The 27,703-nt window shown below is 37.6% G+C and overlaps 1 protein-coding gene across 2 annotated transcripts; it reads right to left on the bottom strand.

Annotated features, from left to right (window-relative positions):
* Positions 1-235: 235 nt before the first annotated feature.
* On the bottom strand, positions 236-26,831 carry p4ha2 (procollagen-proline, 2-oxoglutarate 4-dioxygenase (proline 4-hydroxylase), alpha polypeptide 2). 2 transcript variants are annotated; one of them, XM_069195946.1, is made up of 15 exons: positions 26,718-26,831; positions 17,347-17,445; positions 15,940-16,036; positions 15,057-15,208; positions 13,449-13,586; positions 11,837-12,076; positions 10,525-10,724; positions 9,484-9,660; positions 9,260-9,330; positions 8,663-8,762; positions 6,349-6,402; positions 2,881-2,940; positions 1,507-1,575; positions 1,001-1,097; positions 236-609 (listed from the first exon to the last, which is right to left on the bottom strand). In XM_069195946.1, the coding sequence occupies exons 1-15, from the start codon at positions 26,758-26,760 to the stop codon at positions 539-541; spliced, it is 1,668 nt and encodes a 555-aa protein (XP_069052047.1). In that variant the 5' UTR covers positions 26,761-26,831; the 3' UTR covers positions 236-538. The 2 variants fall into 2 exon arrangements, with proteins under 2 accessions (XP_069052047.1, XP_069052046.1); XM_069195945.1 differs by lacking the exon at positions 2,881-2,940 and adding an exon at positions 2,742-2,807.
* Between the last annotated feature and the right edge of the window lie 872 nt (positions 26,832-27,703).

The following is a 27,703-nucleotide window of genomic DNA, read 5'->3' as shown; positions in this document are numbered from 1 at the left end:
AGTTTACACCTATGCCTATGCCATTCCACCATTCCTTAACATTGTAAAATAATTCACACATCTAAAAAGATTCCACTTGTTTATACATACAGTAGGCAGGTTTGTTTATCTTCCAGTGACAATCCCAGCTTAAAAGCTCTGAACAGAAGCTGACAATGGCAGAACTTTGTAGTTATAAAGAAAATAAATTAGGTATTTACTGTGAGAAAAGTATCCCAATCAAATAAATCAGTCATGAGTTGCAATCAATCATTTAATGTTAAAAACATAAAAAGGTATTTTTCTTTTAAATAACAGTCTAAAAAAACAGATAAAGGCACCTGTGAAGAAGAGTACATTTACAAAATGGGCTTTTTTGGTTTCTTTAGTGAAAGAATGCGATACCAGACACATCACACATGAGATCTCTTAATTCCATCAGGTTTTGGCAATTTAACACTGCTGTCCTTTTCGATGTGTACAGATGGGATCCTTGGTGCTGTGACCACAACCAAAGTTGAATAAGTACCTAAGAGTTCGAAAACAAAATCTGGAGAATTTAGTCGACTTCTGTTAGCCCACAAGGTCTTCGGAACTCTTGGCCTCTCTCATGGATCCATTTGTTTGATACTGTAAACATAAAACAACAGGAGTTTACAGAAACCTAACCTTGTCACCAATGACACACTTTGCATTTTTTAAAATTAAACCCTTCATGCTCCTACTTTACACTCAACCAAAAAAGGTCAGCTTACTGTCCTCCAAAAATAAGCTTGCTATCCCCCAAAATTGTCCATAAGAAGTTAACTCAGAAACAACATGTCAGAGCAGGTAATTAAAGTCAAACAGACTAATTATTAAGTTAAGAGTTATTATTATTAATTACTGAGTTATTAAGAACTCAACTAGAAAAAAAGGATCCACAATTGACCAATGAAGGAAGCCATTGACCTAGAGTACAAAATCATATAGAAAAAAGTTGCACTGTACCAAAAAAGAGGAAATTCTTCTTGCCACATACCCCATTTACTTCCTACTAATACCGGACAGGCTGCATGTCTTGTCCTGTAGTCTCCCTCTCCACTTCTGAAAAGGTTATACCAGAACACCGCAGTGCCCTGAGGAGAACATGAAAATATGACAAGGCTGTGCACACCTTCATTTACCCCCAGATCCCATCCCTCTTGAAATATTTCTTAATCACATCATAAAATCTTATGTTTACCAACAGAATTTGTGGTCTAGATTTCATAGGTTAATGGAACGCTTCAGGAAAACCTTGCATAATAGTCATGGCTTGTTGAAAATTACTCTTGCAAAGTTTAGAAATTATCAATGTGGCACAGTTTCAAAATGAGTTTCAAAATGAGTGAATTTTGTAAACCTTCCTCTGAAGCTGTGCATGAATCACTGAAATCTATATTCATAACTGGAATTTACTGTAGAAGACAGAAAATATGATTTGTATCCTGGAATGGTTAAGTTAATGTTATTTTAAAAGGACAGTGTATCAGCACTGACACTCACCTTTCTGGGCCAGATTGCTGCACCAAAATCTGGAAATACTGTAGCTCCCCCAGCTTCTACATCACTCATCTGTTACAGGTAAAGAGCCATAACATGAACACTTCTCTGCTCGCAAGCGCACAGACAAATGAAAACTGTTAAGTTTCTAAAAGTGTAAAACATTTATTTTAAAAATGCATTTGATGGGGCTGAATAAGCTTTTCTTAGTATTTCTTTAATCACATTGTACAAACAGTTCAGAGGTAGCAGGGGAGAGTTGTTCCACTGAGTTAAGGAGATAAGGTTCATCTTGAATGCTAATGCAAAAATTAACTTTGCATGTAACAACATTTGCCATTCTTTACAAAAAGAATAAAAAAGCAAATATAAGATGGGTTAAGTCCTTCCCCTTTCCCACTTATGTTTAAAGGCACAAAATGCCTGTTCATCATTTTTGTCATTAGAACTTTACACACAGTGCTTTTAAATAAGACTTTTCTGTGGACTGTTCATTGTGGACTCTTTAAAATTACACATAAAAATTGAGACAGAAAGCAAAACATCTGCTTTTCATAAAGCACAGTCAACACACAGAGCATGAAGCAAAGCAAAAAACGTAAAAGCATTAACATGACTGCAATAAGCTTGCATGAGTAATCAGCAGCAGTTTAAAAACAGTAAATTCAGTGGACAAAAGCCATAAAATTTATTTCAGTTCTCTTTAAGAATAAAGATATTCACTAATGTTTGTGTACCGAACACTGCGATATACTAAAAAGTCAGCTTTAAATTTTTCAGCATCTTAAGAATCTGGTGTGAAATTTTTGAAGTCACATTTGCTTATGCGAATACAGATTAGAAGTTGATCTTGTCTCAATTCAAAACATGGAGAACTGGAATTTGTTTCCTGTTTTTAAAACTATCATAGTTTTGCAGTTGGTTATATTACAAGCAGGATATTAAACTACAATGGAATCTCTTCAAAAGTGTACCAAAATTGACTGACACAAATACTCAGAATAGGTCTTTCACCAAGCAGTTTTAAATTAGATTTGTTCAACTGCACAAGCCAATGGTACCATTTTTGTGGCATGATGGGAAATAGTATTGTATTTTCTCAAATGGTGGCAATGTTCAGTCAGTTCAGGTGCAATATTGAATGGAGACGTCTAGATTGCAGGGCTGAGCAACTACACCATCTAAAACTAAGGGTAAATTTCCGTAAACTAAATTCACACCAGATATACCATACTTACATAATTTAAAAAAGTAGCCACACGATTTCCAGTGCCTAATGATTTGAAAGCATCAGGTTCATCTTTCTACAAAGATAAAATTTCAGAGTAAATTCACAGACAGCTAGGGAAGTGCCAGGGAGCACACACAGGTACTTACATAATTCAGATAGGTTGCAAGTCTATTGCCATCTTTCTTGAGATTGCTGTCAAAAGGTCGCTGCAACAGATGTTCACAACATTAAGCCAGATCTAAATAGTTTGCACAGCAAGACACGGCTCGGAAAGTTTGGTTAGAAAATGAATAAAGGGGATAGACATCCCTGTGCAGAAGTGTCAGCAGTACCAATCTCCGCCAGCTTCTTTCAACTCTGTCTGACTACACTGTGGCCTGGGGAAAAAACCAAAAGTTCAGATCTTTTCTTCTTCAAGGACAAACCCTTCAGCTGCTGAGTCTGCAATTTTTCATTTTCAGTTAATTGCAACCTTCATTAAAAGCTAAATAAAGGTAAATGTCAAGCTTGTATTGTTAAAATCAAAATCATATAACGAAGAGGGTGATACTCATGCAAGATGAAATATTTGAATGCAAGTGTATAAACATAAAAAATACAAACTACAATGAAGATACAGAGATGGAAAGGGATAACAGCAATCCATCTATCCAGTATCTATGCATGCTTGGTGTAATATATACATATACAAATCTCTTCCAGTGCCCAGTTGCCTGAACAAAAAACGATCAAAATGTTTTAACAAGAAAATGTAACCGTATGGCTGTCAGTTATAATTTTCATTACTCAGATTTTATTAAATTTGCAATTGTGATCTGCATGCAAAGGGGTTTACTTTAATTACTAATGTAAAAGGGATGCGGTAAAAAGTTAAAAGGTTTCCTCTAATTGATAAGATTACAGTACACACTTCTTGAAAAACAGGAAAATAAAGTCTGTTCAGTTTAAGATGAATCAGATTTGAAAATTTCATGATTCAACAGAAAATGACGACAGCAGCATTAAAACCAGGGGACCTTCCTGTGTCATACTGTATATATAACATTCTAATTCTGCATATATTAATAATTATTATTAAAAAAACCCCAAGATGGTGATCTTGCTAATGAAATTTGTATCAAAATACCAACACTTTATCTCAATTTTAATGCATGTTAAAGACTTTCTGGGAACTAACATTTTGTGACAGATGGGCCAATTAACTACTATGTTGTCTGACTATCAATCATCTAATTAGTGTAGCAGATGCAAAATCTATTAGCTTTCCTTTAGAAGTGGCCAACAAGATTAATAAATATAACACTGATGCCTAACCCTTTACACAAAGGGTTGTTGGAATCTTGGAATAAATTACCAAGCAAATGGGATGGGATTCAATGACAAGATATACCTGGATAAGATCCGATGAGAAACTAAAAACCAAACAAACCTGGATGAGCTTCCTCTCATTTGGAAACTTCTTGTTCCTAACTCTGGAGTGCCAGATTTTGTGTCCAGTATTTACAAAGTACTAAACAGTTACTGTATACTCCAGTGGACAATAATATAGTTTTAATTAATTATGTTGTGAAGTGAGGATAAAAAATGAAATAAAAGTATTAACTATAAAGATTTAAACATCCAAGTCAAGTGAAGTTTCATTAAAACAACCGACTACTCAAACCGAGCAGGGCAAGCAAAACAGAAAGGCTGTTTTAGACAGTTCAGAGATGTGTGACTCTACAGACTGAAACATATTTGTAGACAATTTACTTGATAATTCATTTTGTACCCTACTATGGTGTTCACACAGAAAACTTGACTCCCCCACTTAAATACTTGGTATTACAGTCAACTAGTTACAGTGCCCTCCAAAAGAACTGGAACAAGAGTTAAAATCAGCCTATTATAGTTAAATGCTCAGGAAATTTGGATTTCAAATCACCAGATGGATACAAGACAAAAGCAGAGAATATCCCCTTTTAAGCACGGAAATGTTTATGCATAAATGTTTTACCGTTATAAAACAACTACTTTTTTTATCAACCCCCACATTTTAGATGAGCATAAGTATTGGAACAAATGGGTTTACAGGTGTTTCTAATTGCACAGATGTTACACGTTACATACGTTTCACACACAGAAAAGAGCTGTGAAGGTCTAGGCATGGTTGAGGTCTTTTGAAATTGCTTTTAAAGTCTTTCATTTGAATTAGTCAGCAAAAACACACACGAAGACCAAAGAACTCACTATAACAAAAAAGAAGGCCATTTTCAAAATGAGAGGAAAGGAAATGACCATTAGAGAAATTGGTAAGACTTTTGGCATTGCAAAATCAACAATCTGGAATGTTTACTTTTTTTTAAGAACAACTGGAGGAGTCAAAAACAGGGCGTTCCAAAAAGAAAAATGCAGTGGTTGACAGAAAAATATTTGAAAGTGTAAAGAAAACCCCCCAAATTACTGTCAGTGAAATCAAAAGTAATCTCCAGAGTGTGGGAGTGGAAATCTCGAGTATCACAGTCTGCAGAAGACTTCACCAAGAAAAATTCAGAGGCTGTAGTACAAGGGGTAAGCCCCTCATCAGCAGCAAGATCGGAAGAACTCAATTAGAATTTGCAAAAAAATATCGAGATGAGCCACGGGAGTTTTATGGACAGTGATGGAAAGGCTAAAGCGTGGAGAAAAACAGGAAACGCCAATGATCATGAGCGTACAAAATAAATCATGATGGGATATCATCACTTGGGCATGTATGGATACTTCCATAACAGGATCAATGGTCTTTACTGATGACTTAACTGAAGTGGAACATTTTAAATTGGCCAAGTCAATCACCAGATCTGAATCCAATTGAAAATGCATTTCATTTGTTCAAAAGGAGACTGAAGGCAGAAGCCCAACCAACAAGCAACAACTTACTGTAAACGGACTGCAGTTAAAGCCTGGCAAAGCATCTCAAATGAAGAAACAAAGTCTGGTGATGTCAATGGGACAGAGGCTTGATGCAGTTATTGCAAGCAAGGGATTTGCAATGAAATACTGATTTTTTCCACGTCTTTAATTTGCTTTAAGGTTTCCAATACTTCTGGTCACCTAGATTTGGGGGGACTTAACAGAACATATGCTTGCTGAAAATGATTAGTTGTGTTCGCAAAATATATCCTCAAAATAAAAGGTGACCTTCTGAACTCTGACTATGTGAATATAATTTTCTTGTGTATACAACAGGGAAATGCATGGGTTTTTGTCCCAATATTTTTGGAAGGTACTGTACTGTACGAGTTTTTTAGAAAACAAAGAAGTTTCAAATAAGATACTAAAAAAAGAAGGTATTCTGGTCACAGAAAGACCATCTCAACTATCATTTGGAATTTAAAATGTATTTAATGTATTTTGAATCAATAAATTGTAGTTCTCATATAACAGTTATAGGCATACATTTCCATTTAAATACACAATTTAGACAAAAGATGCCTGTGTGTATTACAGCAATATCAGTCTTAGATTCTTGGTCAGACAAAGTGTGAAAAATCCAATTGTATTGTGGATGTGCTGTTTAGCACGTTTGTAAAAAAAAAAGCTTTCTTGACTGGCAGCTTGTTAGAAAATATAAGCCAATTGATTAATCTTACCCTTGAGAAGTCATAATGAGGCTCATACTGCCCTCCAACCCCATAGTTTGCAACCTGTTTCAAAACAAAAAATAACAGTATAAAAATAAACTGCATCAGACTTTACATAAAACTGTCAGTTAACTACCAATCAAAGTTCTAATCAATGGTAATTAAGTGTCCACAGATAATTACTACTGAAAATGCTAGGTTAGGAAACTACTATGTATCTACAGAAACATAACATTCTCCAAAGCCTTAAAGTTTTATATAAAAATGAATTAAATCCTAACATTCAGATTACATAAGGTGCAATGTGTATGTACATATCTACAAGTGAAAAACTCTTAATATTCTATGTGCTATGTTCAACGTTTATTAAAAAATGTTAAAAGACTAATGTTAGACATTAAGGTTATAAAGGTTTAGTAAACATTTATAAAATTCATAAGTGTGCACATATAACTTAAGTACAGATCATGAAAAAAGTACCCTAATTAGGAACTACACAGTACCTTACAAATATATGTAGACCTTGCACATCATTGCTGTAGCATAGTAATTGTTAAATATGAAAAATAGTTCTGTTGGTCATCAACAGGGACTTGAAATCTTGTCAAGACTGATGGGAACATGGACAAAGTCACATACCCTCTAGACCAGTATTGAATTTTCTGCAACCCATTGTAGCGCCAAAGCTTATTAAAAATACAGGGATTAAGTTTGCTGCTCCCCTTGCCAGTCCCTCTCTCCCTCATCTCAGTGGTACTGGATATAAAAAGGCCATTCCATTTGGTTCACATTTAAGGCGTTTTTCTTGCTGATAGAGTTTCCTGATAAGGAACAGTTTCCAAGGCTGAGATTCACCAGCCACCCTAAAAAATGGTCATCTCTGGCACCTTACTGTCTGGGAGATTCCAAGGGAGAATCGCATCCAAGGTGGCTTACAACCCTAATGTCAGAGAGCATGGTTACTCATCCTCCACCTCGATCAGCCAATCAGTAACTGGTAGGGCAGGGTAACGCCACGTGGGTCTCGAATGCCCACGGAACATTCAACCAATGAACGACCGTAGTTCCTCCACATAAAACATGCAGCACAGGGCCCAGAAAGTGGCTCCTCCAAGACATCCTCAGACTCATCTTGGACAATCACGTAACGGCTAGTGTGTTCGAATGCCAGCACTTAACTATGTTCTAAGAGTCGAGAACGGAGGTCGCCCGCGCGTAACCAAAGGATCCGCCTGAGGTTAGCCCAGTAGCAAGCCTCGTGAACCACCGGTACCCACCGCGAACGCTTGCCTGATCAACAAGTGAACTACGGTCGGAACTGTCAACAGCTGAATATCAGTATTCAGGACTAGCGCTACATTGGGAACGAACTGGTCTTCTTCCCATCTAAAGAGTGTGACTTGCTTGGACCCGCAGTCATTTTCCATGTGCACAAACTCTCGCTAGTTCAGCCAGGACTAACTAGCCGGTCTTCAGAGAGCCCACTGCCAGTGCATCGCAGCAGGAATCTCTCCCTCCTTCTCCCACACCTCAGGCCGAACCAGGACTGCCTGGCAACAGGCCAGAGGACGACGATTGGACGCAGCAACAGCCTGTCGCTGTTCCCTTGTGTCTGTGGGAGATCTGAATCCACACAGATTGGTTGAGTATTCAACATTCTGCATTATAGCTCGAGAATGCAATTGTTACCTCAACCCCAGTTGATGTAAATTTAATTCCTATGAGTGACGTACTCGCTTCGAGTATCTAGTGTAGAAGTTGTAATCAAAGTTCATTTACCAAACAGTAAAAATGAATGGTATACTGAATGTATATCCCTCTTGGTATTTTTAACTCTTCTTTATTGAATATATACCTTTTGTATTCTGCTAACCCTCACTCTTAAGATCTGTTATGTTTATGCACATTTTATGTATTAATAAATGTATTTTCACATATTAGTATCCGTGTGTGTGCGTGCCGAGTTATCCCGCAAGGTCGGTTTTCTAATAGCCATCAAAGAATCATTTTGTGACTTACTGCTACAATTAATAACTGTCCCAGTAAATGCACAAAACCCCTACACCATGAATATCCTCTCTTCTCTTGCTTTATTCTAAATGTGACTGTGAGGAGAATAATGCCTTTGTGTGACACCAAATACATAGAGCAGCTTTAGAAATAAACCACACAAGGCAGCTCTTTTAGAAATCAGAGTACCACTACACCAGGTGGCTTTACTAATTCTTCCGAAATACATCACATCTTGCAATGCCACAAAAATGAAGTGCCTGTGGGTATGTGCATATTTGAAGGACTTTATATGGAGACAAAAAGAAAGCACCTGCAGTAGTTCTGCTGTTTCTACAGTCAGTCCAGTAATGTCCTCTATCCTCTGGTTGACACGGGCAATAACAGGGTCATCCTCCCCCTCTAGCCAGGCACTGAAAAGACAAGAGGCAATATGAACTACCCAGAAACCTCTACTGTGGCTGACATTCTCCACCTCACTGTTTGACACTAAAAAAAGTGTGGAATATGCTTTGATATTATACATGTTAAAATCATATTTTGAAATACTGAAGCTTTGGTTTTTCCTTCTTTTTACGTTTTAAAGTATATGTACTATGCTATGGTTAATCCCAATGTAAGCAAATAAAAAATAGTCTGGTTCCCCAAAACAGATGGGCAACCAAAGAAAGTTTTAGGCACTCTGCAGCAGAAATCAAGGATATTTCTTTAACTGCTGGTAATTCTAAAAAAAACATGGAGTAAGCTCATTCTCGGCACACAAAGAACAGTACTGAAGTACTTTTGGAAAATTATTTCTTGCAGACAGCTTTAAAGTACATTAACTTGGATATAAGCAAACAAAGCACAAATACCAAGCTGAAAACTGAAACTCAGAAAGCTAGACCTGTTCAGTATCTGATATACTCACCTTTTTGATACTCGGTAATTGGCCACAGTCAAAACTCCAGACTTTGGGTCCCTGACAGTGGCTCTTGCCAGCTTTATAAAACAAAATGAAATGCTGATGTGGAGTCAACCATTCACATTTTCTGTATTATGTATTTTATAATGAAAGTAGGTACAGTAGGTAGAAAGAAGGAAAATCATACTTGGACTAGTACATTAAATTTAAAAGATCGTAACAAGACTTACTCTTGGCTTGGCAAGCTCTTTTATTTTCTCAATCTCTACATCTGACAGGACATCAAGGTAGCGGACAATGTGAGGACTGTCCCACTCATCTTCCTCCTTCACCGGGGCAAGCAGCAGCCTGGGGCTTCTGTTGCCATCTTGGTAGCGACAGAAGAGCCTGCTCTGTCTCTGAATTGTCTGTAATAATATATTGGATGGGCACGTTCGTCTTCTACGGACAAATAATGAAACTACACGGTCAAAATTGCTCCATTGGTCTGACAAAAGCTCAATTACATTGTAAGCAGGGTTAAGACACCCCATGCTTCCATGGGGTCGCACTGGCTAGTACATACTTCCACTGACCTGTACCACCACTTCAAAATCATCTACAATCACTCATGAAATCAAATCCTAGGAGGAGTGAGGTGTTTCTGCCTGCCAGTTTCTTTAGTCCCCCTACCATAGCTGAACGTAGTCTAACCAAATATAGTATATTATTATCAAGCTCCAGAGTCTTCCTGGAATCTAATGTATTTTATAAACTATCTTTTTAAAACCAAAATGCAAAAAATTTCCAATTAAGCATTTAGATGGAGATATGAAAAATATCTTAAAAACAAAAGGTCATGTAGCCCCAAGCACTAATATTTTCAACAGAATTAGAGTATGTCAGCAATGTTTTCATTGTATTGTATTTGATAATCTCATCAGCTGCTTAGGTATTTTGCAAAATGCTTTGGATAGGTTCTGCTCAGAACAACACAGAGCAAAAGAACCACTAAAAACATTGATAAAAGAAGCCCAGAAAGAAAGTTGGAAATCTATTTCCCAATTGAAAAAAAAAAAACTTTTTTATCTTGATCCTAATGGATCCAGAATGCTACCTGTATCTGTAGACTATTGTCTTTGGACTGTTTGTTGCCTGAATGAATCACACTTTTACTTTGTAAAACAGAGAGCTTTGAGAACAAATCCCCTTGTTGTTAATTGATTTATAAATATGGTAACTACGGTCATTTCCAAGAGTGGCCCTCGAAACGAAATCTCCTTAGCTCTTACCATTTTCACTCCCTCTCCTCGGCACAAGGCCTCATATGTTTCTCTCTCCGGCAGGTAGTCGGGGGGCCTGTCATAGGTCCCCAGTTCAATGGGTGTTTCTGTGGCCGGAGGCTGCTCGGTCTTCTCGCGCTCTCGCATTTCTTTGGCATACAGCTTCTCAAAGTACCGCAGATTCCCTCCCGCTCGCTGATGGTTTGGATCTGTTGCCATGACACACGGAGCAAGCAGAATTTCTTGAAATTACTCAAAATGAAAACCCTGCTAATTCCAGAAAACAAAAGCTTCGTTGGCTTTCCAAAAGAGCTTTACGAGCCGACATATTCTTAATATTTTGGCATGGACCTAATCACAAAATAAGCTAAATACCACTTCAAAAAATCTGTTTTTAAATGTTTATACTTAAGAACTGTGGCATATCAAAACAGACTAATTTAGAAAAAGAACAGGCTCTATCATATAGCTGAGAAGCTTTCAAGAATCTCCACTGTGCACAGCAGAGAATTGTTTGTTTTATGCTATACTGCCCTCTTGTGTTTACTACATGTCTTTGTTGTGCAGTATTTTACAGCCTTGTGCCTTGAACCTTAAAAAAACATTTAATAACTAGACTGGAAATGTCTTCTTGCCGTTATCCAAAAAGCTTTTTTGTATTCAGCCGACCATATAATATTTATATTTGGGTAGGATTATTTCAATGCTAAAATAAGTAAGTTCATTACATCTGCATTAGGTAACATGTTAAGTGTTAATGCTCTGTAGACAATATTTCAGGATTTCAATATTTCAGGGATGGGTGGGGCAGCAGATAATCAATAGGATGAATACAAAGAAGATATAACATCACATGATGTGAAAATTAACTGTGTCACTGTAAAATGTATATTGTCAGCAAAGAAAATCTCACCTTGTCCTGAATTTAGAAATTATAACTAAAATAAGACATTATTACAAAGGCATTACTACTAAAATACTAATAAATACAATATAATGAAATAATAAATTTTGTTTTGGTGCATCTTTATCTGTTTTTATTATTTTGGGCGATACTAAGTGGAGTTATTTTTAAAATTATTAGTTCTGATAAGGTCTTTATACGCCATATCATACGTAACTATTAAAGAGGATGCCAACTATTTAATCTTTAGAGAAATGATTCTTTGTACAGCTGATTTTATTGCAGGTGGGAAATTCTGAACTTATGATTTATGAATTGGAGACCAGCATTCAAATTCAGTTTACCACTTAAGAACGCTGAAAGACATCAGTCCAGACACAGAGTGAGCTGGGAGAATGACAGTGGACAGCAACTCACCTGCAACAACCAGACGTCTGGTCAGCTCTATGGCCCGAGGAATGTCTCCCATCTGATACACGGAATAGCTGAGGTAGTCAAAAACATCCGACTTTGTAACGACAGCCTCTTCCCCCTCGTCCAGCTGCTTAAGAGCCTGCTGCATCCACAGCACTGTGTGGTAGTAATCTCCTTCATTGTAGGCTGTCTTCCCCATGTCGTAACAGTCATCCACAGTCAGGACTGCATTGAACTTCACACCTAGCGATGCACACACTCATTAGCTTCATGCATGTCTTTTCTAAGGGTCATACCAACACTTATAGTTTTTTTTCTTCAAATACAAAACACAAAGCTTCTACTAAATAGGTTTGTGTATTTCCGTTTCCTTTCTACATCTGACTTTCTGAATATCTATGGCTTGCAGAATAGTAACCATAATTATTTTAGCAAAAAGTCGCACAAAGTTATCAACTGTGTCCAAACATATTTTGTTTGTTAAGTCATAGGCTTTCAGATTTCACCTAACCAAATACAGTATGATAATTCTAATTCAGCTTCTTCTTAGAGAGACAACTTGGCAGCTTGAGAGACAAATCTCTCAGAAACAGAAACGCTGAAGGCACATCAACCCAGTTTAAGAAGGGGGCACATAAATAACCTGTCGGGAAGACTGCAGTGGATCAACACTTTATAAATAAGACCAGTTCAGAAGATAAAACCCAGCTATACTAAGAAAGCTATGCATTTGCCAATTCACTAATTTGTTTGGACTTGTTCGCTGCATCACCATGGTTGCAAAACAAAGTGACTGGAAATAAATGAGACAGACGTGTTATTTTCCAGCATATGAACCACTTTCCTTTAACACAGATTACAAGGTTTACAAGATTAAAATTGAAGCGTATGGCAAAAACTTAGTTGATGGACAAAAGATGATCTTAATCCTTAACCTTAGCAGCCATATCACCCTGCAACTCACAACTGGCAACCCACTGAAGATAAGCAGGTGTGAGCCTGGTCAGTACCTGGATGGGAGACCTCCTGGGAAAATCTAAGGTTGCTGCTGGAAGAGGTGTTAGTGGGACCAGCAGGGGGCGCTCACCCTGCGGTCCATGTGGGTCCTAATGCCCCAGTATACTGTACTATACTGTAAACAGAAGCCGTCCTTCGGATGAGACGTAAAACCGAGGTCCTGACTCTCTGTGGTCATTAAAAATCCCAGGGCATTTCTCCTAAAGAGTAGGGGTTTAACCCCGGCATCCTGGCCAAATTTCCCATTGGCCCTTACCAATCATGGCCTCCTAATAATCCCCATCTATGAATTGGCTTCATTACTCTGCTCTCCTCCCCACTGATAGCTGGTGTGTGGTGAGTGTTCTGGCGCACTATGGCTGCCGTCGCATCATTCAGGTGGATGCTGCACATTGGTGGTGGTGGAGGGGAGTCCCCATTACCTGTAAAGTGCTTTGAGTTGAGTGTCCAGAAAAGTGCTATATAAATGTAAGTAATTATTATTATTAACCTCAAACTTGCTTAAATCCTAAATGTCCAAGAAACCCGAGTCTCTCCTACTTCACAGTCACATGATCAAAGTGGGCTGGTTCAGCTCGCAGCATTCCCTGCTGGGTACCTGGAAGTCTTCCTTTGGAGATACTCTCCGGGTCCAGTTTATAAGTGTCCTGCAGCCGCATCAGTGCTTTGGCTGCTCCTTTCTCATCCTCCTCATCTGGGAAGTACTGCCGATGAACCGAGATATTGGATATGAAACCTTCACAAATCAGGAAATACAAGAAAATAAGCTCAGAAGCAAAAAAAATGTAAAAAAAAATAAGTTACTCATGTATGTATATAATCAGGTTTAAATTTTCCAGCCCCTTCTGCCTTAATACTTCCTTTAATCTTTACAACATGATTTCTTTGATAAACTACTCACTTGCTAAATCACATTGACATACTTTTTAAACACATTAGCTCTCAAATGAAGTTAGATTAAAAAAAATGAAACCTGCCCTAACAAAATATCCATATGACCCAGCATGCCACATGACTTCACCTGCCAGCTATGTTCCTTTCCTGAAGTAAAACTAAAAGAGAAAAGCTGATCAGCATGCTTTAAGCCTCGCCTTTAATTCAGGCACACATTTATACTTGTACATCCTTCTTTCCTGAACACACACTTATTTATTTCTTCTAATCAGCTGTACATCATTTTTATGAAAAACAAAAAACGAACACAGATTCGCTTTAAGGGCAAACTGGCAAAAGCTTTTTGCATCCAAAAATAATATTTCTCGCTCTAGCTATCCAGTTTGGCTCTTAATGACAAATGAAACTGTCTTATTAGATGGGCGGCATTCAGACATTTCTCCCCAATGAGGATGAAAGTGAGGTTTGTAACACCTCACAGCCAAGAGGCTGTGCTACACAATAGACCAAGAGAAGTGCGACATTTGCAGTGTGAGGAGAACAGCTGTGGCAGATGAAAAGACTTTGGATTGGATTTAGGCAACTGGCCCTAGAAAACAGCCCACAACCAGATGGGGTGCCTTTCAACTCCCATTCTCAGCAATACCACAAATTCACAGCTTGCTTCCACGTCATAACGCGAGAACTGAGGTTAAACATACATCAAATTAAAGCTGAATTTTGATTTTTTTAAACCCAATCACGATAAGCTGGGTACGTGAGGAGAGAAAAATAACATTTTCTTTGCCAAGAAACATTAAATTCTAGATCTTCTTATTACACTATATAAATGTAAGGAATTATTATGACTACTATTATTCTTTCAGCAAGAGGACATCTCCCTCCATGCATTTGCTGAGGAATTTTAATTTTTTTAGAGATTTGCTTGCCAGGACACGCATCGAACACATAGCCATGTACAGGTATGAAAGAGAAATTAATTGAATTAATTTGTGAGTATACCCCAGGTTACCCCAAGGGTGCAGCATATGAAAACTCTTCAGGGCACAGACTACCAGACATTTTGAGGGCCAGAGGGGAGAGCAAAGGAAATCCTTAAGTTCCCACAGCAAATCAGCAAATTCAGGTCAGGCGGATTGCATACAAAGCTCCGGGCACCAATGAAATATCTTTGGTTTTAGTCAAAGATGTCGGCCTGGGCTATGACCACCAAATCCTTCTGTGATCTTATGACAACAGTGCTAGCAATCTCAAACACATCCAAACAAACTTCTTGACCACTGCAGCTGAGCCTGCATTTTCCTCCCCCTACCATCGGCTGGATCCTGTAACACCATGTTCTCCAGTTCTGACCACTCAGTGTTCAGCCTCTTCATTAACTTGTAAGCATTGACTGGGTGGGCCAGGTACCCCTCTGGGTCTGCAGTGGAGGTACGGGTCAGTGCGTCTAATCTGTTGGCCCAGCTACAACAAAAAAAGAAAACTGTGATGCCAAAGAGCTTTTTGGTAATCAGCACCTTCCTTCCATTTGACAGTATTCACCAACCAGCTTCACACTTACAAATCACGCCACCCTTAATCACTCACACAATACCCCGAAGGGTTTTAGTTTAGCACTAGCAAAAAATAAAATTCTAAAAAGTTTATAACAAAATATGTACAAATGAGGAGGCCATTTGGATAACCTAGCCCTTTCACAGCCGTTAATTGATCCAAGAGTCTCATCCAGCTGTTTCCTGAAAGAAGGCAGGCTATCACCTTCATCAAAATTACTTGCACCACACTCCCACAACCCTTTGGGTAAAGCAGTGCCTCATTCCTTCCATATAGTTGTTTCACTATCCATTCTGAAGAAATCAGCTGGGTTGGATTTGCCAGTACATTTGAGGATTTTGAATACTTATATAAGGCCCCCGTGCAGCCTTCTTCATTTAAAAGTTTGATTAAAAAGCTCAGTTCCTTCAGTCTTTATTCTTCCATGAAAAATTGCTTGGTCACTCATACTCTGTTAAAATAAACAACACTGAAAATGTGTTGTTGGTGACAGAGTAATGAAAGAAAGCATTAGAGTTTTAAGAAAATGCTAAGATTTCTGAGAAAGACAGTGGACTATATTTAAGAAGGTTGAGATGGAACTCAAATCACGTTCCCAAAATCTTGATACACTTGGCGTTTCTGCAAATTACTGACAATACCTTTTTATTGCAGCTAACTTGGACTCCTCTGCTTGAATATACTCTTTGAGAGACTGGACAAGTTGCTGTTCTGTGAAAATCAAGTCTGTCATTTGACCTAAAAGTAAGATAAAAAAACATAAAACATTATTGCTCATAAGCATGCGGTATCCTTGAAATTAACCACAAAGGAAAATTCAGCATCTTTCAGAGCAACAGCAAAAGTAAATCTCTGAAACATTGAAACATCCTGCATTTTGATGTAGGATTTTTAATACCACACCTAGGGCCTGTGAGTTCTTCAGTGATTTTTAAAAGTACGAACATTATGGACAGATGAGCTTTGATTATTTTTACAAAAAGTTATGAGGCTTGGTGATAAAAGGGCTGTGTATCATCTCCATCTAACAAAACATGAGTGCATTTGGCAAAAGATTTTAACTAAGAAATCTCTCCCAACTGGTACTTCTATTTAATGTTATGCTAATCTCACCAAACTGTTTTGTTCACTTTTAATCCAGCTCTGCACGAATCCAAGGAAAACAAATGATAGGAGCCAGAATTCAGCTTGTTCAGACAATATATGACATCTGTGAACATGAATATGAGGAAAAAAAAAGAACAACTTGTAGAATGACTATACCGTTCCAATGCTTTATCCTCCAAAGTTTAGAAAACTTTAGAAAAAAAAGTTTAGAAAAAAAAAGGAACATCTGCTTTCACGTCAGCCTTCAACTAATAAATTATAGAGATGGAAAACAAAATGGAAACCAGAGTAAAAATAAGATGTCTCCTTTGAATTTTAGGGCTGGTGCTACCTCTTAATTTTAGCATTTTATTTGTTTTTTATTTGAGAACCTTGCAATTATGGTTGACTGTTTTGTGCTTACTTGTCCTCAACATCACAAAAGTTATAGGACTGAAATAAAGGAATGAAGGTGACAGCTTGGCCAAATGCTATTTTAGAGCAAAATGATCTTTCATTGGTGTGCATTTTGTAAGTTTCTAACCGACGTATAAATATTATCTGTTGTATGGTAAAATTTCAGAGTGCTTAGCATTCCCAGACTCTCAGTAAATAATTTTTCCAGTCTCTTTTCTTTTTATAGAGTACTACTCACCTCTGACATTTTAAAGAAAAAAAGTGTTTTTGTTTGAACTGAAGTTGAATCAGAAATCCTATTTTATGCCAAAAACATTTTCAGTAAAATAGTTATTAAAACAGAGTGGCCTGCTTAACATACTGTCTAAATGCTTACAGAAGCATAAATTCTTAATTAATTGATATTTAGAGCACACATTCTTCCAAAAAACAACTCATTGTCTTATATTTGAAATTGTACATGAAAGAGGAGAACCCATTTTCTTAAATATGATGTTTAGCTCCCTGTAACATTTTATAGAAATTGTGATAAAGTGAACACTTACCAATTGAAGTGAATATCTCGGCCTCAGCCCACCAGCTGTAGCAGCAAAATACAGTGAGACACAACATCCAGCGCTTCATTTTCTCTCTGGTAGCAGAACCTAAGGAAAGCCCAAATACTCCATTAATTACATTATTTTACATTCTGAAATGCAGAGCACTTAAGAGTGCTCTATACATAACGTATCAAGAAAAAAAATGGGGGGAAAAAAACGCTGAATTTGAATAAACTCAAATTACTCTTAATGTTAATCTTAATAGTGATGTGAAAAAGAAAGTACAGTCTTAAGATTCTATGGTTTTACATATTAAGATATATCTGGACTTCACCTTGTCCTCACCAAGTGCTAACAGTAAATAAATCTAACGTAACGTGACAAACAAATTTTACTTTGCCACAATGAGTCTTGTGTGAAAAAGTAAGCCCCGTACAAGCAAAAATTATATCAGAGCATTTGCATGAATAAGTGGTATACATCGATTGTATTTATGAAGACCATTGCAAACAATAGTCAAGTAATAGTATTTTAATTTAAGGAAAATTGGTTTCCATTGATGGTTTTCATAGGTCTCTGCTTAAATAAATAAGGTACAAAAGGAGGGAAAGTATAAACAGGCTTAAAAACTATTTCCTTTTTCTTGCCTAGTATCAAAGTTAGGAGCAGGAAAATCATGACGTGCACTCAGCTCCTCCCAAAATAAATTTCCTCTTATTTTCAAGCTAAATTCTTTTGGGTACTGCATCTTGGAATCACATATCATTGCTTTGTATACACCATACCTTAACAGGAGGAAAAAAATCATACAGTATTCAAGTGAAATTTTAAGTTGTTTTTTTTTCCTCAATGTGCAAACTGTTTACACTCTTGTGTTCATACTGCAATAATCAAATAAACTCAGTTCCTTTCTTCAACCCAATATTTATTTTGCTAGCTAGATTCAATGCATAATTACATTTTTCTGATAGTCTCTTTCATTTTGAAATACCTTTTTTTACCTTGACCTTCTATGTGAACAGGTCCTAGGATAGGGGAAAAAAAGGCTTCCAAAATCCAGATGCCAAATACCCAAAATCTCATTATGGAGGTTTTATGCATGAATAGTAAAGGCTCGTTTCCCCCAGAGTAAATATATGTGAATATTCTGGATTTGCTTAAGTTAGCATCTGCCACAGTGAATCATAAACTGATTTTTCATGGCTTAGATCTGAACTCCTCAAAGAGCTGGCCTTTAAACAACTGCTGCCTGCTCATAATTTCCTGCTATTCAAGTATATGGCAGCCTGGAAAGTCATGATCTGCCTGCCATATGAACTACATCTAGGTTTTGGCTCTATAACCTCTGTCTCCATGGAAATTCGTGTTGGATACCTAATGAAAAAACACTGTTGCCGATGTCATCAGCCATATTCTGCCAAACCAGCTTCAGAGTTGGTTGTTCTAGGTTAAACCCGAAAGAAAAGAACTGCAGCAGAAATCAAATCAGCTTTCCTTTCTGGAAAACATAAGCCACAGATCAGGAGCTACAATAGCAGGTATAAAGACTACAAAAGATGGCAAAATATTAAATTAGAAAAAAAAGTTGGCATTAATGGATGAAATCTAGAAAGCTGCTCCCAGATTGTTTGATTAAATGTAACACGGAAAGCTGTGAACAGCAACTCAATAATAATAATAATTCCTTACACTTATATAGCGCTTTTCTAGACTCCACTCAAAGCACTTTACAGGTAATGGGGACTCCCCTCCACCACCACCAATGTGCAGGCCCACCTGGATGGTGTGACGGCAGCCATAGTGTACACACATCAGTTATCAGTGGGGGAGAAGAGCACAGATGATGTCAGTTCATAAATAGGGATTATTAGGAGGCCATGATTGGTAAAGGTCAATGGGCAATTTGGCCAGGATGCCAGGGTAACATCCCTACTGTTTTCAGAGAAACATCCTGGGATTTTTAATGACCACAGAGAGTCAGGACCTCGGTTTTACATGTCATCCTAAGGACAGCACCTTTTTACAGAATAGTGTCTCTGTCAGTCTACTGGGGCATTACTGTAGGACCCACACAGACCACAGGGTGAGCGCTCCCTACTGTCCCTACTAACACCACTTCTAGTAGAAACCTTAGTTTTTCCCAGGAGGTTTCCCATCCAGGTACTGACCAGGTTCACACCTGCTTACTTCAGTGGATTGTGAGTTGTCAGCTGGAGGGCGATATTGTTGCTGGCAAATGATATGCTTATCCTATAGTCTATTATGGATGAAATGGCATCAACCAAAAATGCTTAATCAGAGGATCAGATAGGAGAGATACACCATATGGATCTACTTGAGATTCATAATCTACAGTTTATTTGAATTCTTTACTAACAGAATTTCCTGTTGGAACAAATAATGTGTACAGTAAAGTTCTAATTATATGTAACTCTGGGGAAGATTAAGCCAACCTCCCCTCCATTTTTAAAAAGGAATGTTTTCCTTGCATTAAATTAAAAGATAGTTCAGCTCATAATTACCGAACACAAGCTAAATTAGCATTTTTTTCTCTTACTAACACAACAGTAACAATATTACAGTGCATACATAGTAGGTATGGACTTCCTCTAACCACTTGTTTCTAAATAATAATCAAAGGAATTCAAGACAGTGGTTTATGTGAAAGCTGCAAATGAAAAAAAATCTCCTTAAATAGAGAAGGAAGGCTTCACCTCAATGACATCAACATTAATAGCACTCAAAAAGTAGCAGTTATCATTGTGTTTTATTTTTTAGGACTGGGAAAAAAAGAACAGCACCAAACTACTTCAAACAAGCTTATACACACACTGTACATTCAATAACACAAAAACATAACAGACAAATCCAATTATGAAAAGACCTGATTAAAATCTCAGTTTTTTTTGTACTGAGAAAGGTAAAACATAAACATCATGAATTATCTCAATTATTTAAATAGCTCTTTAGTTCACATTACAGTTTGATTTAATTTGATCCCAGCAAAACATTATTGATTCAGCTGGGACATTTTGTGATTTTGAATCAACAGCTGAGAAACAATAAATAGAATAGGAGCTACATACTACTTCTATACTAGGAGCTACACTATCCTGCTATGATTACACTTACTTCATTTTGTTATTTGTTGAGGGTGTGGGCAATAAACAGAAATAATTTAAGAAGGTAAATGTTTGGCCTCCAAACTGCTCATAAATATCATTCAAACCCCTAGGTCCCTGGCTTGTTCGTACGTTGGCTAAGAAACACAACGTGGATTCCAGCAAGACAAAACATGCCAGAGAGAAAGCGTTCTCTGTGTTTGCTAATAGAAATAAAAAGAACTGGCTGAAAAAAAGATAATTCCAAAGGGAAATAAATTTTTTAAAAATTAAAAGGCAGAAACAAACATCAATAAAGGTGGAACTCTGGTCTTAAACAAAGATATTATTATGCTCTCGTTGGCAGCAACCACCACTACTAAGGAATGTGTAAATTCTTCCTGCTCAGAGTGGGACTGAATAATGAACAACCCATTCACAAATGAAGGTATGATTTCCTGAGCTCTGCACAATCATTCCACAACCACAGGTTTATTTTTGCGTCACCAGATTAAAAGGCAAAAATTGGCTTTGAAAGAAGCAGTGTGTATACAGACAATTCCTTGCATTTTTCATCTTAAAGGATGCCAGAGTGCTTTACGATATAGGAAGGGACTGACTTCATCCACCATGTGCAGTGTCAAACCGTGTAATGCACAGTAACAATAATTCTCCAGCTATGCCACTACACAACAGTGCATTCGTGTGGCGATGTGAAAATTAGTTTCACCAGCTGAATTAAGGAAGAATACTCAGCAACATTGTATAAGCCTGAAGTGGAATTAAATTACCATATTGAGGTTAACATCCTGATCTGTTAAAAAGTACAATTGCCTTGCTCCCCATGGTTATCTATGGTCTCTCCATCCATTGTGTAGCTTGAGATGCATTCTAAAAACATCTCAAATCTTCTCAGGGACTTGATGCCTCTCAGACTGCATTGTGGTTCAAAACAATCTTAACACAATCATTTTCCTCCACATTACCCTCCCACGTATCCTATCTCTCCTACTTCCTCACATTTTCTTGAAGACTGCTACACTCAATATCAATGACAAAATCAAGGTTTGTGTTTTGTTTTTTTTTATAGTGCCATTTTTTAAAAAAGAAAACTTTGCAGTATTGTATTTATTTTCTGTCATAATCTTTTTGTATTTGGCAACTTTAATTTAGATGGCCACAATGTATTAGTTAGACCCACAGTATATAAAGTACATGTTATAGGACAGAGAGCTTTTCCTTGTATAGGCATTTTTGTTTATCTGCAGAAATTTCAGGAACATATGCCCTGCAGATAAGGATAACAGTTGTTTGCCCATATGGTTGAACCAAAGTATCTTTAATGGCCATGTAGTGAAGACCATGGCCACTACAGTGTCATCACAAAATCAGTATCTCTAGAGTACAGAGTCTCCAGTCAACATTAATGGGTAATAAGTTCAAAGATTCCAATCAAGAGAGAACAGTGTCACCTACTGGTCCACCAGCAACAGTAAGAACAGCAAGCTGTTTTTTCTTTAGACTAACCACTCCCAGCCTTGCTTAACTTCAGGAAACTAACAAGACCAGGTTACAAAATGGTAACAGGCATCCAACTAAATATCTTAGATAAGAATGGCTTCTAGCAAACTTCTTTAGTCCAGGAATGTAAAGGCATTTCCAATGTAAATTTCTTATATTTCGTGTAGATAACCAATGCAAAACAGAGAAACAAAACTGATGGATTTTTCAGCAACAACTTTCTGAGCTGCAGTGCCATACCCAATTCACCAGTGTACAAGAAATATGCTTAATACTTTTATACTTATAAGTAGTAATTATAAGTGAGTGTTGTGAAATTGAAAGATGTATTTTAAGATTAAATTTAATATTGTATCCAGTCATTCAGATTTCCCTTCATAATTTCAAATATTTGGGGGGAAAAATACATTTTAAACAGTAAAACAGATTTGATTTTATAAAAACAAGGCGTACATCTTATATTTGCTGCTTTGCCTTCAATGACCACTGGTCCTACTCTCAGTTTACTTATTATTTTTTATTTCCTAACCAGTGCAAACAAAATGTCGGATAAATTAAACAGCCAGAAAATATGCCATGGAAATCATGTAAAAAACACGAAATTGCTGTTATCACTCTCCACACAACTAGACAGTTTGTTTTATTTTCTAGAGGATGCAAATAAAATCGCAGGGATTTACGTCCTATTTAAAATATAATTAAACTGTCTACCAAAAATGCAGTTAACGCACTCACTCAATTTAAACGCCAATCTTTAATGATCAGACACGCATCATGCCACACTCTGTATTAAAATATTACAGTGATAAAGTTAAAATTTCATTTTAAAAAATCCTATGTAAATTCAATGTAACTCTTTACAATGAATCAGAAGAATGTACTTTTACCACCACATCTATTTTAGATCCCATTCCCACCACTTTATTCCAGTCCTGTTTCTCTTCTCTCTGTCCCATTGTCCTCAAAATAATACATGAATCGTTGAGCACCGGCATTGTACCAACGGTCCTCAAAACTACTGCTATTACCCCCGTGCCAAAGAAGCCTAACATGGCTCTCGACAATCTTAACAACTTTCGCCCCATCTCCAACTTACCCTTTCTCTCTAAAATTCTAGAACATGCTGTCACACTTCAGTTACATAACGACCTCATGACAAACAACCTTTTCGAACACCTCTAATCTGGCTTCCGCCAAGTTCACAGCACAGAAACCACCCTAGTCAAAGTCACCAACGATCTCCTAATAGCTTCTGATTCTGGTTCTCTTTCCATACTCATCCTTCTTGATCTCAGTGCTGCCCTTGACACTGTTGACCATAACATCTTACTTTCTTGTCTCAAGACTGTGTTTGGAGTCTCTGACTCTGCCCTCAAATGGTTTAAGTCTTACCTCACTGATCGCAGTCACTTTGTCTCTCTTAATGGGTACAGGTCTGAAATTGGTCTTGTCAAGTCTGGTGCCCCCCAGGGCTCAATACTGGGCCCCTTGCTCTTCAGCATTTACATGTTCCCACTTGGTCAGCTTTTAAGATCACATGGCCTCAGCTTTCTTTTTTACGCTGACGTTACTCAAATACACATCCATACCAAACTCGACACTGATGTGGCTGTCTCTATTCTATCTAATTGCATCTCTGACATAAAAAATTGGATGACTCAAAACTTCCTTCATCTTAATTGTGACAAGACTGAAGTCATGCTTATTGGTAACCCCCATCAACTTCGTAAAGCCAGTCCTGTAACCCTGTCTGTAGATGGCTCTGTACTTGAGCTTCAATCAAAATTGAAAAACCTTAGGGTTATATTAGATTCTGGCTTAACATTCGACCTACATGTACAGCGTACGGTCAAAACATCTTTTTTTCACCTTAGAAATAATAGAAAGACTACGCCCTATGCTATCATTAACTGTGGCTGAAAAGCTGATCAACATATTTGTATTCTCTCGAATTGACTACTGCAATGCTCTACTCCCTGGGGTATCTAAATCTACTCTGAACAAGCTGCAGTATGTCCAAAATTCAGCAGCCAGAATCCTGACCAGGTCTAGTTCAAGTGTTCACATTACTCCTATCCTGGAGTCCTTGCACTGGCTTCCGGTCAAATTCCGCGTAGACTTTAAAATCCTCATGCTCACCTATAAGGCTTTACATGGCTTGGCACCTCAATACCTGTCTGAACTTTTATTGCCCTACTCCCCACCTTGCAACCTCCGCTCTTCAAATTCTGCCCTCCTTACTGTCCCCAATGCCCGTCTACATTGTATGGGCGACAGGGCCTTCTCCTGCTATGCCCCCAAGGTCTGGAACTCTTTGCCCAAGGATATCAGAGAGTCACCTTCTCTAAACTCCTTCAAATCCAGACTCAAAACCTTCTTCTTCAGAAAAGCCTTTACTTAACTGGTTCCATTCTTCACCCCTCTGTTCTTCTTAATACCACCTTCCACGGTCTCCGCTATTGTTTTTGTTGTATTGCTGTAATTATAATTGTGTCCTATCTTGTGAAATCTTCTTATTTATTGTTGTAGTCTTCTTATTTATTGTTATTGTCATCCTGTAAAGGGCTTTGAGAAGTCACCTTTAAAGGCGCTAAATAAAATAAAGTTTTTTATTATTACTTTTCCTTCTCGAATATTCTGGACTTCGAACCGTTATCCTATAAATACATACACAAACTAAAAGCCGTGCAGATGTTTTCATACAGTATGTAACTATCTTGAAACAAATCTGATGGCGTTTAACCTCTAAACCTTTGTTGTGTCAATGGTACACAGAAACAATGTGTTCAGAAATAAAAATAAAGTGCTCGTCCTCACGGATCACTGACAATATAAAACAAGTTACATCTGTGCAATCAGCAGACTGACTTAATTGCTCTTTAAATACAATACTTTTAATACTTTTTACAACAAAGTACTGAAGGCGTAAAACAATTTTGATGTACTGCAAATTCAGTACAACTCATTATTCACCACTGAGCACTGAATCCCAAGCTATTGGAAGGTTCCCTCGAATTATATATTCACATGTTGCCTTGTGTATGGTGACGAAAACACACAGCATGTAAAATGACAGTAATTCAAGTGTAGACCGGACTTATAGATTATGTATTTTCGTCTTCCCCCATTTACTTATGCGATCACACGTTTCTGCACAAAGTTCTAAACACTCCACCCTTGCATTTCATTGGATGCTGGCTTCCGATATGCACTCGGCAATCTCACAGTGACTTTCTTTGAGGACTAAGAGCAATCTGAACCACACTATTCTCCATTAGCGTCCGGGAACCCCTAGGGGCCTCTGAGACTGTCCAGGGGATTTCTAGAAACAAATGGATTATATCACTCCAAGCATAAAGTCTGATTTACTGTTATATAGGGTATCCTCTAACTATGCTTAATGAACGTTTTAACCTGCAATTCTGCTGATATTGTATCATGTAATAGCATTAATGATTCCTTCAATTATATGCACGGTTTGATTTTATGTTTTAAATTTGACATTCTTACCGAGAGGGGCTTCTAAACAAGGCTTTCTTCTGCCAAAAAAGTTGAACACCGCTGTAATCCCCACCACCACAGTCACAGAAAACACAACGCAGCTGTTATTAAAAGTCCGGTGAAGAACAGCTGCGAAATCCCTTCCACCGTTCTCCCCCGACTCCCAGATATAACGTAATTTATGAATAATTCGCAGTTTTCACATTCCTGCAGCTCAAACGCCCATAGTAAAACAAAACAGGACCTGTTGCTTGTTTCACTCAGATATGCTTCTACCTCCAGGCTGAGATACACTGTAAATGTAGTTCAGATAAATCCTGTTGCCGTTGGTGACACGCTGTCACCTTGCTCATCAGTCATTGCCTTCAACATATTAATTCACTGCAAGAACCTGCGCATTTCTCATTTTATGTTTGAAAATTGTAATTATGCTTATTTTGTAACACTTGAAGATAGAGCTACAAAAACTATGTACAAAAATGACGGTGTACAGTTCTCTGTCTCCTCCATGTGCTAATCAGTCTTCTTCTGTAACATCTTGACCAATAATAAAAACAGCTGTGCACGAAATCCCCCGACAGAAGGAAGGAGACATGCCTTAGACCTGAATCATTCTCGCCAGCTGATGGGGATCCAGGATGCATACTGTACATTCGCACTGTGTTACATGATTTCAGTCTGAGCTATGTCCACGCCAGCCGGGATGGTTCTAGAAATACAGCACTGTTATGTTCACAGACTGGACACATTCCGACTAGAGAAAAAGTGGAGTCTATTTGAATATAGGGAAACAGAGCTCGCGAGATCCTCATATATTGAAGCTAACATTTTTTAATGTTAGTTTCGAAACAAAACAAGCTCAGTTTTGAAGACAGACATTATAACTTGCAACTATTCGTGTAGCCTACCAAAGTAACGCATGTTCGTTCACAGGCGTCTTTTAGCAGCTTTCCTGGCTTTTCCCAAGTTCTAACTGAATAATATTGCGTCAGTACAACATGAACATAACCTTATGTTCATGTAACAGTTCGAGTTCACTATAACGCTGAGACATTACAAATAATTGGAGAAGACATTAAATATCTCAAAATTATTGCAATAAATGTTGAAAACTAACAAACTAAGTTGCAAAACCACCCGCTTGCATTCTCTTTTTGCAAGCGTTTTGCCTGTAGTAAAACTGATTAAGCATACGATCTTCAAGTATGCTTCGCGGGAATATCGGAGGAGATAAGGTTAAAATTTTAAGCTTACCTTCCCTTCCTCTGTAAATCAGCTTACAAGACTTTAGTGCCATACAAACCTTACACAATATGACTTCCCCAGTGCTGTTTCTGATTCGTACCGACTTCTTCGCTGCCACGTATGGAAACACCTCCCCTAAATTTAACTCTCTCGTGTTGAAGACATAAAATCTCTATACAAGGCGCAACACGTTTTGTGTTTTTTCAATTTTAGACTAGAAATTGCTGGCTTATGGTTTCTTAACTAAGGTTAAAGTTTTTGCATTAAATTTAAATTTAATCATTCAGAACAGCAATGTGTAAATCCCGTGAGCCTGTGAATAAAGTAGGTTTTAATTCTTATAGCACATGTTAAGAGATTTAAATTTGAACTTTAACACTTGGAAACCTAACTTCAGGATGTAAGCTGTTCTTTGTGAGTTTTCAAAACCGAAAATTGAAATATTATTTTTGTTTTTAATTTGTTTTTTCTGTCCATTGAGGGAAGAACTAGTTCTAATGAAATTAATGCATTTACATAAGCTGCTACTGTACATGTCCATTCACAAAGGATACAGTATGTTAATTCAGGGTACCGAAGAGCAAGCAAATACGGTAACGTGGAAGAGCAAGCCATGCAGGTTTGCACGTTTACATTTTCTGCACAAGAAACAGAACATCTCCTAACCACGTATTGAGCACTAAAATTGTTTTCATGCATTTAATCTGAAACAAAAACAGTCAAGAACAATAACGGCGGCACGTCTGAAAACCCAGGTCCCCAAATAGCAGCTGTAACAGGACTGCCCCGAAGCCGAGGTGCTGTTTTAGTTTGCACAGTACATCGACAGTAGTTTTAGGGATAGTTTCTTGGAATAGCAAACGGTGACGTGTGTTGTCTTTTGTATATTTATTTGAATTACGGTATTTACAAACAAGTCGTATTTATTTGTTTTGTTTTATGAACAATGTTACAGGTATATTTCACAATGCTATAATGTCGACCTGCGCGAATCT

Source organism: Lepisosteus oculatus, chromosome 11, assembly GCF_040954835.1.
Source record: "Lepisosteus oculatus isolate fLepOcu1 chromosome 11, fLepOcu1.hap2, whole genome shotgun sequence".
Taxonomy (NCBI): Eukaryota; Metazoa; Chordata; class Actinopteri; order Semionotiformes; family Lepisosteidae; genus Lepisosteus; species Lepisosteus oculatus.
Note: the sequence above shows the minus strand (reverse complement) of the source record. Positions and strands in the feature narration are given on the sequence as shown.

Bases quoted from the DNA above. Each gene is read 5' to 3' on its own strand.
- p4ha2 (XM_069195945.1), bottom strand. From the start codon at position 26,760: ATGGCACTAAAGTCTTGTAAGCTGATTTACAGAGGAAGGGAAG. The intron at 2,808-6,348 runs GTAAGATTAATC...TTATCTTTGTAG, and splicing joins CTCATTATGACTTCTCAAGG to AAAGATGAACCTGATGCTTT. The intron at 1,576-2,741 runs GTAAGTATGGTA...TACCTGTAACAG, and splicing joins TGGCTACTTTTTTAAATTAT to ATGAGTGATGTAGAAGCTGG.